This window comes from Aethalodelphis obliquidens, unplaced genomic scaffold (genome assembly GCF_003676395.1).
Source record: "Aethalodelphis obliquidens isolate GAN/ISIS:26980383/991018 unplaced genomic scaffold, ASM367639v1 scaffold6, whole genome shotgun sequence".
Lineage (NCBI taxonomy): Eukaryota > Metazoa > Chordata > Mammalia > Artiodactyla > Delphinidae > Aethalodelphis > Aethalodelphis obliquidens.
This window is the reverse complement of record NW_020837950.1, coordinates 1,150,265-1,164,129: the sequence shown is the minus strand read 5'-3', so window position 1 is coordinate 1,164,129 and position 13,865 is coordinate 1,150,265. Positions and strand designations below refer to the sequence as shown.

General features: G+C 40.0%; 1 protein-coding gene across 1 annotated transcript in view; it reads right to left on the bottom strand.

Moving 5' to 3' along the window:
* The window catches only part of NMU (neuromedin U), a 238,046-nt gene that overhangs the window by 35,229 nt on the left and 188,952 nt on the right, over positions 1-13,865 (bottom strand). Inside the window, exons 6-7 of the mRNA XM_027102888.1 lie at positions 6,121-6,221; positions 3,338-4,430 (exon numbers count right to left, since the gene is read on the bottom strand). Coding sequence (XP_026958689.1) covers positions 3,338-3,446 — 109 coding nt within the window. The 5' untranslated portion in view covers positions 3,447-4,430; positions 6,121-6,221. The remainder of the gene's footprint in view (positions 1-3,337; positions 4,431-6,120; positions 6,222-13,865) is intronic.

The following is a 13,865-nucleotide window of genomic DNA, read 5'->3' as shown; positions in this document are numbered from 1 at the left end:
CAGAGGATGCCTCTTATGTGACAGAACTAGGGAGCTCAAATAAACATTTTAGGTGTAACCTTTTTAACAAGTCTGAATATTTCCAAAAGGGGTATATGAATGTTGTCATGAAAAAAATCTAAAATCCATAGGCCCATTCCTTACAGCTTGGATGCATTACTCATCTGTTTTTACTAAGAGTGCACAGCTTTGAAAAATAGGAAGGTAAAAGAAAGAGCAATGGAGGGAGAGAGCAGTATTTGATTGAAGAGAACCAGAGTCAAGTATGATGCAGGGAAATGCACAAGGAATTCCACGTGTTGGATTCAGTCTTCACCTGCCTGTACTTCTGATTTCTCCACTCAAGGTACCATGGTTAATCTCTGTTTGACAGGTCATTCCTGTTTAAAGAATACAGTTTCCTATTATTTCTTCTCCTGACCAACCCCCATCCTCCAGTAAAAGTGGAAGCTCCCCCTCCCTCCTGCCTTACCAAGAGCATGGAGAGTTTGCCTCCTTCCATGTCCCCAAGCTTGCACGGGCCACACCAAAATTGCCATTATGTCTAACCTAGTCCCAAGCACTTATATAATCGAAAGGGGGTACTTTGGGGCTCTTACACGAAACACAGTCTCAGGGTAAAAAGGTTAGAGAAGCCAACATTTCAAAATGTTTACCTATAATTTATAGAAAACTATTAACATCCTATGACTGAATCCAAACATAAGGGAAGAATTTTCCCCCTTTGTCTATTTGTTAACTGAAGTTGATGTGATTTTCCTCTCAAGATACCCCAGATGTGGGCTTTATACTAATCAAATAGCCATACTAGATACTTTCGCAAGTATTGTCAGGGACGGTGCCGCTGTCATCTACAGCCTAAAAACTGCACTGTTTTTGATCAATCAGTTTCAAGTTAAGTGAAATCTTTAGTCTTACACTGTACAATCTAACTAATGCAAATAATATGGATAGACAGCTTGTGATCTGTAAATATATCATGTGTAAGAGAAAGAAAAACAGACTTGATTATTCTAAAAGTGGTATCAATTTTCTTTTCTCATTGCTAGTACTTAACTAGTGTAGTGTTTGGAAGTCAGAAACTGTTCCTGCTGACTGAATTTTAGGAATTATTCCATGAATAGGGGCCTGAGTAGGAAAAGACACTTCTCAATTTAGTCTTGGGCACTTGGTCACTTATTGTCAGAGGCTACATCACGCGACAGTTTGTTGCAGATATACAAATGTGCCCCTCTTTCAGGAAATGTCCTTCTTTATTTTAATGTTCTCTGAATAGTAAACCATTTCCAGCCACCGAATCTGTGGCTGGTCCTTTGCCTTCCCATTGCTATTTTATGCTCTGCTAACTCATTTTTGCCAAGGACGTTGTGCTTATTGACATGATTTTTTTTTCCTCTGGCACTGTGGCATTTGCTTTGTTGTTTTTCAATACATCCACTTGCGTGTTGCGTAACGATTAATCTTGGTAGATTATCTCCCAGTTTTGCTTATGTATGTCCTGCTTCCCCTCCAGTGCTATCTTTAGGGTCTCAGGACTAGGGCAGATCAGACTAGGAAAAATTCACCCTCTTCCCTCCCCATCACATTTTTAGAGAGATAAAATTAAGTTTTTGGTATCAAGAGCAGATCTGAAGGGGAAAGAAGACAGAAAAGGGTAGTCTATGGGGTCTCTGTGTAGGGAAAGAGGTATCTCATCCCTTTGCTTGAGAAATATTGGGGATATTTATGAGATGATTGGTCAACCACCAGATATGCTCTTTTGAAAATAAAACCCAAGACTTGCCTTTTTTAGAAATCAGCTGCTGCTTTCTATAGTTTCTGCTCAATCACCAGAAGACTGAAAATTCCCCTGCCTCCCCACCAAAAAGAAGTTACCTCCCACTGATGCAAAAATCACTGCAAGCATATAGTACGTAACATGCATGGAAAGTACATTTGCTTTACAGAGGAAAAAAAATAAACTATGATTATCTGCTTCCTTAATAAGGTAAATAAAAATTACCAAACTAATTTTACCAATAAACGATTAATATTACTTTGCATAAGTCATGCTGTAGCACTGCTGAATATGTGATGGAGAAGGCTTAGGTCTCCTAGCTTCTGACTGCTTAGATTTCATAGCCAAATTACCTTGCTTTTCAAGCACGGGTGTTCCCACCTCCCTACGTCTCCAGTTCCTTAAGGAAAGGGGGAAAACAATGAAAGGACAGAAAAAAAAAAAAAATTAGGAAAAGAATAATAGTTTCAGTTCCCCCACCTCTACCTGAAGGCTGGGCTACGTGCTAAGAAAGGTCCCTACAGTTATGGTTTCAAGTCCCTAACATTCTGAGCAATGATGAAACAGTCAGCCCTCCTTTATCCTACTGACAGGAAGGAGAGCAGAGGGAAACTAAGAGGACCTGCTGAGAAGCTAGAAAATTCATGATCTTAGTAGGTCAGTGGCTGTCACTGGAGGGGCCCTGGCTCAGAGCTGGGAGATGAGGGATGGTCCCCTCAAGGTACCTGGAAAGGTAACCTTAAGGGAACAGGGAAGTGATCTCTCCACTGGAACAAGTTGCATCTGCTCTACACTGTCTCCCAAGCTTCAGACACCCCTTCCTGACCTTGCTTTTGCTTTTCCCACACCTTTCCTCTAAGCAAAGCTCAGGAAGTCCCTCCTGTTATCAAACCACATCTGCCTTCACTGGCTTTAGCTGTAGCACTGACTGAAAGCCCGGCTTGCACATTTGCTTCTCCAACTCCGCATTGTAAGAAGGTCTCTATTCCTTTTCCTGATCTGGTCCCTGAAAACCTATGAGGCACAGAGCTGACTCTTTCCCCATCTATACGGCCAGAACGGGGCATGTTATTGCTCGGGATTATCTGCACAGACAGGAGCTCATTCACCAAGGAAGTTGAGCACTTTGCAAGTTGACCTCGCATCAGCAGGGGAAGTATCAAACCTACTCTAGTTTTGCTTCACCGTCAATCCCTCCAGGGATTGCAGTCAAAGGAAAAGCATTTTCATTTTCACTGTTTTAACTCCCATTACCCGAGGGAGCCCTACAAGTTTCCACCGACCTCAGGCTGCCCGGCCTGGGGATTTAGGCCAGGCCCAGTTCCGCGCTCGAGCCCGGACACTGGCACCTGCGCCGCTGGCTGCCCTGGGGCGCCGACCCGCTCCTGTGATTAAGAGCGAGAACCTGGGGAGCCCTGCGGCACGAGGGGGTGGCAAATCTCAGAAGCCAAGAGAAGAGGCAAAAAAGGGAGGGAAGAGAGCGCGGCGATCACAGCGGGGAGGAGTGGCGCGGGACCAGGCGGTGGCGCGGGTGCCCTGGGAGGCACGGGGTCGGCTTACCTCCGCAGGTGTCCGCGCAACAAGACAGCAGTAGTAGCAGGAGGAGCGGGGACGCAGCGGCCACCTGACCGGGGGGCGGCCCGGGGCGACGGCTCGCGGCTCGCAGCATCCCGGGACCCTGCACGGCACCGGCCCGCGCTCCAAGCGATGCTCTGGCTGAGCCTCTGCGTCCCTGGCGCGCTGTTCGCCCAGTTCGGCCGCCAGACTGACCCACCCGCACTCTGCCAACTTTTAAATCTCGCGGACACGTGGGCTGAGGCGGCGAGGTCCCCGCGCGCGTCACCTCCCCGCCCCCGGCCTCCCTCGCGTCACTCCCAGCCCGCTGCCGGCTCCCGCGCCCCCTTCACAAGTTTCTGACTCAGAGTACCACTCATTTTCGTCGCCCCCACCCTAGGGTCTCTGGGATAGATGAGAATGGAATTAAAACGAGGCGAGTCTCTTCCCTTCTTTGGAAGCAATGAATGGGAGCTGGAGGGAAATGGCAAGCCAGGCGGCCCGAAGAGGCTGGGATGCCGGTTTTTACGCTGGACGGTGGCGATGCTCTGCCTGGGACACCCCTTATGCACCTTCCTCGGGAAGCCTTCTCTGCCCCTCCCTCCTGTCCTAGCGCTCCAGTCACCACCTCGGTGCAAGCACCTCTGTTCTGTTCCCTTGCTCATCCTCAGCTCCTGGCCCAACGCCCGGGGCACGTTAGAGCAACACAGGTTCATGGAGGCGGTGTTCCCCAAATTCCTACCTGGTCTGAGACCTTTTAGGGAAAAGCAGTTGTCTGTTAAAGACGGTTAAGAAGAAAGGGCTGCTGAGGTTTGACCACACCACATTTCTAACAGTTCTAGAAGGTCTCTGGCTGTCCTGTGGAATTCCAGTCCTAAGGTAACTCCCTTTCGTATGCATTTCTCCTGCTGTCACTCCCTAGCTGTTGCATTCTGATTTCCAGAGTGACCTGACTTCTGCTATCCCTCTCCATACTTTCCTTCTTAAGCGGAAACATCCACGAAGCAGCCTCCTCCAGGGCACCAGCTGACACAGTTTTAATTTCCTTCTCCAGAAAGATGGAAGACTGATCTTGTTTGACCTCCTTTTGAAAGGAACGCTGAGGAAAGGGTAGAAAAGGAAGTACATTAACATTTCTTAAGGGACATCTTTATGTCAGGCACTTTCCCGTGCTATTTCATTTAAAATGCACAGCACCTCTGGGATATGAAAGTATTATGATTCTCATTTGATGACGCTTAGAGATATTAAACAATCTAAGGGTATCAGCATGTGAGGGAGCCGCTGGCCATTCTACTCTCTGAAGGTGCTTCTCCTCTAAATCAGGGATTTTAATGTATCAGAACATGCACTGTGCAACCCACCATATGCAAGACATGTCCTTAAGAATACAACATTTAGTAATCTTCCTAAAGGAAATCACAATTTAATAAAGGACCCCAAACCCACACTCAAATAGCTGTATTACAAGGCCCATTGGGATGGTGCTCTGGCAGAAATACAGAGAGGCAAGAGAATAACCCTGATAGATAAAGTGAAAAAAGAATGCCTACCACTTTAAAGTTCCTTGTACCCATGAAGCATGTGAACAAGGCCAGATTACAGAGTCTGGTCCAGGTTCAAAGATGGATGAGAACAGATTTGAGTCAAGACTGTGTGTACCTTGATTTATCCCCAAAGTAGTAAAAAAAAAATAGTGCAAAGACTGTAAATGAAATAAGGATGTTGGCCGGGGGAAGAAGGCTCTGGTTTCCCATTGCCTTCTTTTGTCCCCTGGAGGCGCAGTGAGAGATCACTAGTCTCAGCCACTTGTGTGGGGTGAGCTGTCAGTGAGAGCAGAAGAACCTGAAAATACTGGGCTTGATGCTTTTTATACCCCCAGCAGGTCAGGAGAAGAAATGACTTGTGTATTATGAGGTTTTTTCCTGAATGAATCAGGCTGCTCCGGATGTTCCTGTACAGGGCCCTTGGTACACATATGTAAGAGTTTTCTGAGTTATATACCTAGGAATAGAATTATTAGGTCATAGGGATATCTAGTTAAACACTGGATTGTTTTCCAATATGTTGTACCAATTTACACTTCACTAGCAGCGCATGAAGTTTCCATTGCCACACATCCTTGCAAAAACCTTTGCCACCCTGGTGGGTGTGGTATCTCACTGTGGATTTAATTTGCAGCTCCCACTACTAATGAGGATGAGTATCTTTTCACAGATGTATTGGCCATTATTGTTTTCTCTTCAGTGAAATGTCCACTTATCTCTGTTGCCCATTCTTCCCCTTTGGGCTGTTAGTTTTTTTCTTACCCATTATAGAAATGCTTTATGCATCTGGAGCTTTTGTTGGTTAACTGTGTGGCAACTGTTTCCTCCCTATATGTGGCTTTTCCTTTTACTCACTGTATATGAGTTGTTGTTTTGAAGAAATGCTTAAGAAATGCTTAAAATGACTTGCAGACAAATGGTCGTGCTATTGTGTGACTTGGATGATAAGAGAAGATGGATGAGGGAATGAGGGAAAATAGATACTTTATTTACCTAGGAGCTAAGTGGGGCGGGGGTGGGGTGTGGAATTCCACAAATATCTAAATGGGAAGAAGCTGATTCCCAAGGTTCCCTTTTGTCCAAATATTCCAAAGAAGCAAGATCCCAGATCTCTACAGTGGAGGCATAACAATTTAGTTAGGAACATTCCAATCTGTATTTAGTTCACATTCATCTAACATGAGCTTATACATCAGTATCTACCACCAGGTATAATGCAGCATCTAATGCATTCCTACTTACTCTGTTCAAGACTGAAAGTTTGATTCTTGGTACCATGCTGATTCCTCTCACCTATTTATCTCTTGCAAATTGGCAACTGGACTGTGCTTTCTGTTTACAACCTGTAAGAATGAAGGCTAAATTAGATCATGGACCTACAGATTAGTGAGACCTGCTAGCTTGTGACAGGGGTATCTAGAAAAGTCATCATGGAGAGCATTAGGAAGGGGGGGGATGGTTGAATGTCAGGAGAATGGGAGAGTCAGCAACAGATGGAAACTCAGGCAGGCAGTAGTTGGCAATAGCTAAGTCTAGTGAAGTCTAATAAAGAGACCCAGCTTTAGGAGCTGAGAGTAGAGGCAAGATCTGGAAGATTTAGGAGTTCTAGGCAAGATAGCCATGCATTCCTTCAAATATTAATTGAGCACCTTCTAGGCTCCATTCTAGAAGCTTGGGATATAGCAGAGACCAAGTCAGTAAAAGTCTCTGCCTTCATGGAGTTGACAGATTTTCAAGGAGAGGTAGATAATAAGCAAGGAAAGAAAACAGAACAATTTCAGATAGTAGTAAATGCTATAAAGAAAACAGGGTAATGAAATGATAGAAGGTGACTGGGAGTTGGGGGAAAGACACTTGACACAGGATTATCTAGGGTTGCCTCTCTGAGGGGATGATATGAGAGGCCTGAAAGATAAGAAGAAACCAGAAAGATCTGTGAAAAAAGAGCCTCAGGCAATGGGACCATCAAGTGCAAAGGCCCTGGGGCAGGAACTGAAAGAAATGCCAAGGCTGAAGTTTCCAGGAGCAGAAGGAAGCCAGTGTAACTGGCACAGAACTGGTACAGAGTGAGTAAGTGGAATATGCGGAGCTGATGCTGGGAAGTAGGCAGGGTGGGGTCCTGATCATTGAAAGGTCTTAGAGACCATGGGAAGGAGTTCAATTTTTTTCTCTAAGTAAAATGGGAAGTCTTTGAAGGATTTTAAGTAGAAGAGTGAGATGATTCGATTTACATTTGCAAAACATCACCCTGGCTTCAGTGAAGAACAGACTGTGGAGGACCCCAGTAGAAGCAGGGAGAACATGGTAGAAGTCCACACCAGAGCCATAAAACTGGAGGAAGTACTGATGCATGCTACAACATGGATGAACCTTGAAAACATTATGCTAAGTGAAAGAAGTCAGACACAAAAGGTTTCAAATGGCATGATCCCATTTATACGTAATATGCAGAAGAGGCAACTCCATACAGACAGGAAATAGATCAGTAGTTTCCAGGGGCTGGGAAGAAAGAAGAGTGACTGCTAATAAGAACAGAGGATTCTTTTTAGGGGCATTCCTTTTAGGGTGATAAAAAGTGTGCTGGAATTAGACAGTGATGATGTGAATATACTAAAAATCATTGAAGTGTACACTCTAAAAGGATAAATTTTATGGTATGTTAATCACATCTCAATTTAAAGAATAAAAGAAAGACGTTCAGGCCAGATACGATGATGATGACCTGTGGCAGAGGATGGTGGCAGCCTCTGCAATTTAGCTATTTGTCTATTTTTGTCTATTTTTGGCATTAAATATCCAAATTTTGTTATTTAACAAATAACAGTACAAAATAACAAATTTTGTTATTTAACAAATAACAGTCCTGGATGTTCTTGGTAACTATGAAATTCTCCTCTAGAACTTTGTGAAGGCATTCACCTAAGACATGTCTGTATCATGCTATAGTCGTTAACTAATTTTTTCAGGGCAGAAAATATATACTTCATAAAACCCAGATGGAGAATGTTGGTCTTAATAGTCACTTTGATGTAACTGTTATTTATGAATAGCATCATTATATAAATAATGGCAAGTGGATTTTGTGATGACCTGTTCTAAACGGTTTATAGGACACTCACTCATTCAGGAAACATTTATTAAGCCAGTGTCACCTGTAAGATTTATAGACTAACAAGATGCTGAAAACTCTGCGTCTTGTTTTATCTTTTCTAAGACCACCTGTACCTTGTCATGCATCTTCCCAATTTTCTGTTACTTGCTGCTTAAGTTCATGCAGGATGATCCACATAGAAATACCACCCTAATATCAAATTTGAAATTTAGAGAACAGTTTTTGCTTAAGGGTATCTAATACTGAAGAGTAAAGTTCTGTTGAGATTATGGAAGTTAAAAGCAAACTGCTCCAAAGACTCAATTTAGCCTTTGGTCTCTAAATAGAATTCAGGGGAGAAGCCAACTGTGGGGTTACAGAGCACAGGTTCAAGGCGAGAGGGTCATTTGTGGCAATTACAAGAAAATGACCAAATGATGGGGGGTCTATTTGCTTCTGAAGATGGGTATCTATTACTTAGTGACAAGGATACTTTTCAGCTCTTTCCACAAACAACTCTGGCATCTGGATGAAATTCCCAGTTTATAACTTGAGTTTGCCTTCTCTTTGAACAATAGTATTTCATACATTTTATAATAACTCCAATAATCCTAACTTTTCCTTTTCCCATCTACGCCTTCAAACTAGGTAGATATCGACCTCTCTGTTTCCAGGAAAATTTCTCGACTCAGAAAGACTTTTGGATGAACTACAGTGTACTGAGAAATCAACGCAGGAAAAACACTCTTCTAAGAGACAAGAAAAGAATAATGAATACAAGAAATGGAAGACCACAGACCAAATACATCTACATTTCTTAAGGCTTTCTGTTGTAGGATAATTAACTTTGCCCTGATAATGATGTAGCAGCTCACAAAATTTAAGAAATGCAACATCATCCTGTACAGGAGAGGGAAACTCTTCTTATTTTCTCTAATTATTTGATAAAATTTATTTTAAACAGTTTACAGGAATAAAAGTCCTTCCGCTTGAGGTTGTTTTTCAGGTTCATCCGATGCACATAGTGAGTGAGATGTGGACTAATGGTGAATAAAAGATTTGTATGTTCAAGAGACATTCTTGCTAATGTCTTTGCACAAGGATCTAGCTTTCATCTCTTCAATCTCTTGCATTCAGGAGGAGCTGTGGGTGGAGATACTGTTGGTGAATTCTCTAAGTACAGGCCAGAGAAGGTTGCCATGCAGCCTGAAAGCAGCATAGATTTATTGCAGAGAGACTTTAGAGATAAATTCCTTTTGAGAAAAGTAATAAGAGAATTTCTTAAAAAGCAAAAAGTCAATAACTTTTTGCAGTTACACTGGTGCCCACAGGGCTAGATTTTCACATGATAGATGTTCCGAGGGTAAAGCCATTATAGAAATGCAGCACTGTTATTACTAATTTGAAACATGACGTTAAAAAAAATTCCAATCCGTTGAAGGCAGAACCTTTCTCTGTTCCTTAAATTGCAATTAAAATATTTATACACACTAATGAAAGATTTATTAGATTTTCTTGACATGCTTATGAATCACATCTTGGCAAAGCTGGCAGCAAAACAGATACTTCCAGACACAGGAAGTTTTATAAAAATGGAACCTAAAATTAAATGACAGTTAAAAAATACAAGGATAAAGTAAAATTTATTATTTCTACACAATAAGTTGTACAACAATTTTTTATCACTAGACTGGTTTTTCAATCTATTTAAAAATGAGTCAAAACAATTATATTTTCTAAAGACATTTGTATTTATGAAAAAATATGTAATTTCTTTACATAGGTGTGTTAAAATAAAATTTTTTACTGCATTTGGTCAAAGGTAATTGAAAGAAAGGGAAAGAAAATTGATATTATTTGATCTTTTAAAAAATGCTAAAATAACATAATCAAAAGAGACCTGGAATGAGTTTCTGGATATAAAAATAAGCACCATTTCAGTTAGTATCATAAAAGGAGTAATGACTACTCATTTTATCTCTAGTGTCTCAAATACTTTTAGCTCTGATTTTTTAAGTGGACCATAACAGATAACTTGAGTTTGCTCAATGTATATGGATGTATGTCATGTTGTATATGGATGTATGTCATGTTGCTCTAAATTAAATACTAGAAATTTAAGACATTTCTGAGAAGAATAAAATTAGTCAATGTTGAGTAGTTCATTCTCTTTGTTCATCTATGAAGTGATCAAATCCCTTTTTCTCAAAAATTAATCACAGGTCCTTTTTTATGTTTTCACCCATTAGTACATATGTAAGCTACTTTCAATCTTGAGTTTCAACCCTGATTTCAGAGTTTTTAAACAGCTTAAAGGGAAAAAGCAGAAGTAGGCAAAATAATAGATTTACTTCTTAGAGAAAACTGAAAAATAAAATTAAGGCAATCATTGCCTTAATTCAGTGTGTTTCCAAGCAGATCAACCCTGATATTCTCATCATGACATCCATATGTTTAATGGTTTAACTACCACTTGATTTGTGGCAATTGTAGTTGATCAATAAAAATAATTTGATCTTCTTTTTCTCATCCTTCTATCCTCCTGTACTTTTATTCTCTTTAAAAATATACCAAAGAATTGCCTTCAACTCCTTTCCTATCCTACCACATTATACTCTATCATATAATAGAGACCTTCAGGAATGTTGAGTAAATTCTATATTGGGCAAAGCACTCAAGGCAAATGTGTTACATAATTGATGATGTCTCCCTTCCCTGATCCCTGGATAGTAAATAGCACCCTCTTCCTCTCAGCACTTCCCGTCTCCTTTACACACCTTTTTCTCCTTAACACTTATTACCACCTGACATCATACTAGATACTTCTATCTATAGAGTTGTTGGTTTGTTTTTTTTATTTGTCTCCCTTTGCTAGGAGAATACCAACTCAGGTTTTTAATCCTTTTATCCTTTTAAAAACACTTATGGTCACTTTCATATTGTTCTATAACTCAAGTTCTCGGTGTTAAGAGTACTTGGCATGCAATAAGCACAAAAATATGTATACATGAATAAGGAAAATAAAAGACTGATCGATAAAACTTTCATTTATAATAGTGTACAACCTTTAAGCATATATCTACTGTATAAATGGTGATACACCCTATAACTATGTTGGAATGATAAAGCGATCTTTCATTGTCCTGGGTTCTGTTTCCTATTCTGACCTAGTGAGTGTGGGAGACTTGAGAAGATGGAATTTATAAAGAAAAGAGTCAATCAGCATATGGTATAAAATAAACATAAATACAGAAATGCTGTTAGACACTGGGATTATGTAACCAGGAGAGCAAGAATTCTTGGAGGCAGTATGACCTCATGATTGAGAACTTGAGCAGAGGACCTAGACAATCTAGCTCTTGATTCAGAGCAGCACCACCTATTGGCAGCAAGACGTTGCAATACTAGTTGACCTTTGAAAGATCCAGTTTTGATTATCTGTAAACTAAGAGTGCATACATTTTTTTTGCCTGCATAACATCCCTTCCTTTTTCTGTAAGAATCTCACATGATTCAAGGATTGATCCTTGAATTTGCCTCAGAGCTATAGCAAAGGCTTTCTCTTTCTCTGTGAGTCTGACATACATGGACCATGTGGGTTACCACATGCAGAGAGGCTGTCTTGGAATGATACCAAGTAGCCATGAGAAATGGAGACAGAGAAAGGGAGAGAGATGGAAATTGTTATATATGCTGACATCTGGCCAGGCCTGAAGCCAGGTCATCCTTTGATGTTCAGAGTTAAGTAAATCAAAAATTTCCATTTCTCTTTTAAGTTGGGATTCTTACATTTGCAATAGTGACCGGCACGAAATAAGCGCACAGTAAGTTTTACTATGCTGGTGATGACTAACAAGTAGATGAGGAAGAGAAATCATTAAATAGAAGAGAGGGTTTTGAAAACTTCTTCTAAAGTTTTACTCCATTTTTGTGTACTTCATAATGAAGACTGTCAATGCCGAGAATAGGAAGAACAGACACAAGAAGGAGAATTCATTTACTTCCATGAAACTTTCAAGATTTAGACCCACCAATTTTTCAGGAAGGCAGAAGGAGGAGATGGGACAAATGACTACAACGGTCTTTTACCATCCAGACCTCTTCCTAAACACACAGCCCAAGCTCTCATAAAGTTTATAAACTTTTTATTTTGAAATAATTATAGATTCACAAGAAGTTGCCAAACAATTTACAGAGAAGTCCTATGTGTTCTTTGCTTATTTTCTTTATTTTAATTAAGAACAGTAAATACAGTAAATACAGTAAATACCAGTAAATACAACTGGTTAGATTTTACTCCTTTGCTTATTTTCTCTTATTTTAATTTCTTGTATAATTATAGAACAATATCAAAATCAGGAAAGTGACATTGGTACAATCCATAGAGCTTATTCAGATTTCACCAGTTTTACGTGTACTTGTGTGTGTGTGTGTGTGTGTGTAGTTCTATGTAATTTGTGGTTCTATGCAAATCTGTGCAATTTATGAATTGCACAGATTCTTATAACCACCGTCACAATCAAGACACAGAGCCATTCCATCACCACAAAGCTCCCTTGTCCTACCCTCTTTTAGCCATACTCACCCCCTCTCCTCACCCCTAACTCCAGCAGCCACCTGCTTTTCCTTTGTTATTTTAAGAATGTTACATAAATGGAATCATATACTATGTTACCTTTGGAGAATGTCTTCCCCCCCACACTCAGCATAATTCCCTTGGGATCCATTTAAATTGTTATATATTACCAGGAGGTTGTTCCTTTTTATTATATTACATTTAACCATTCACCTACAGAAGGGCATCCAGTTTTGGGCTATTGTGAATAAAGCTGCTGTGAACATTTGCATACAGTTTTTGTGTTGACATAAGTTTTCACTTCCGTGAGATAAATGCCCTAGAGTGCGATTGCTGGGTCATATGGTAAGTGCTTATTTAATTTTATAAGAGATTGACCAACTATTTTCCAGAGTAGCAGTACCATATTACTTTCCCATCAGCAAAGAGTGATCCAGTTTCTCTGTATCCTTTCCAGCATTTGATGTTATTGTTATTTTTGATTTTATCTCAGCCATTCTGATGGGTGTATAGTGATATCTTGTTGTGGGCTTAATTTGCACTTTCCTAATAGCCATTGATGTTGTGCATCTTTTCACTTGCTTGTTTGCCATCTGTATGTTCTCTTCAGTGAAATGTGTGCTAATGTCTTCTGCCCATTTTCTAATTAGATTGAGTTTTGAGAGCTCTTTCTGTATTCTAGATACAAGGTCTTATGTTGAATATGTGATTCACAAACATTTTCTTCCAGTTTGCAGCTTGGCCCTCCTCCTCCTCATAAAGAGCAAAATTTTTAATTTTTTTGAAACTAGAATATTTTAATTTTTATTAAAAATTTTCATTGAGGTATAACTGATGTACAATATTATATGTTTCAGGTATACAACATAGTGATTCACAATTTTTAAAGGTTATACCCCATTTATAGTTATTATAAGATATTGGCTATATTACCTGTGTTGTACAATATATCCTTGTAGCTTACTTATTTTATACATAGTTGTTTGTAACTCTTAATCCCCTATCCCAACTTGTCCCTCCCCTCTTCTCTCCCCACTGGTAACCACTAGTTTGTCCTCTATATCTGTGAGTCTGTTTCTTTTTTGTTATATTCACTAGTTTATTTTATCTTTTAGATTCCACATAGAAGTGATATCATACAGTGTAAAAATTTTAATTTTGGTTAGATGCAATTTATCACATTTCTCCTTTTATGAGTCATGCCTGTGGTGTCAAGTCTGAAAGCTTTTTGCCCAGTGCTAGGTTCTGAAGCTTTTCTCTTAAATATAAAAGTTTTATATATATATATATTTATATATATATATATATATATATATATAT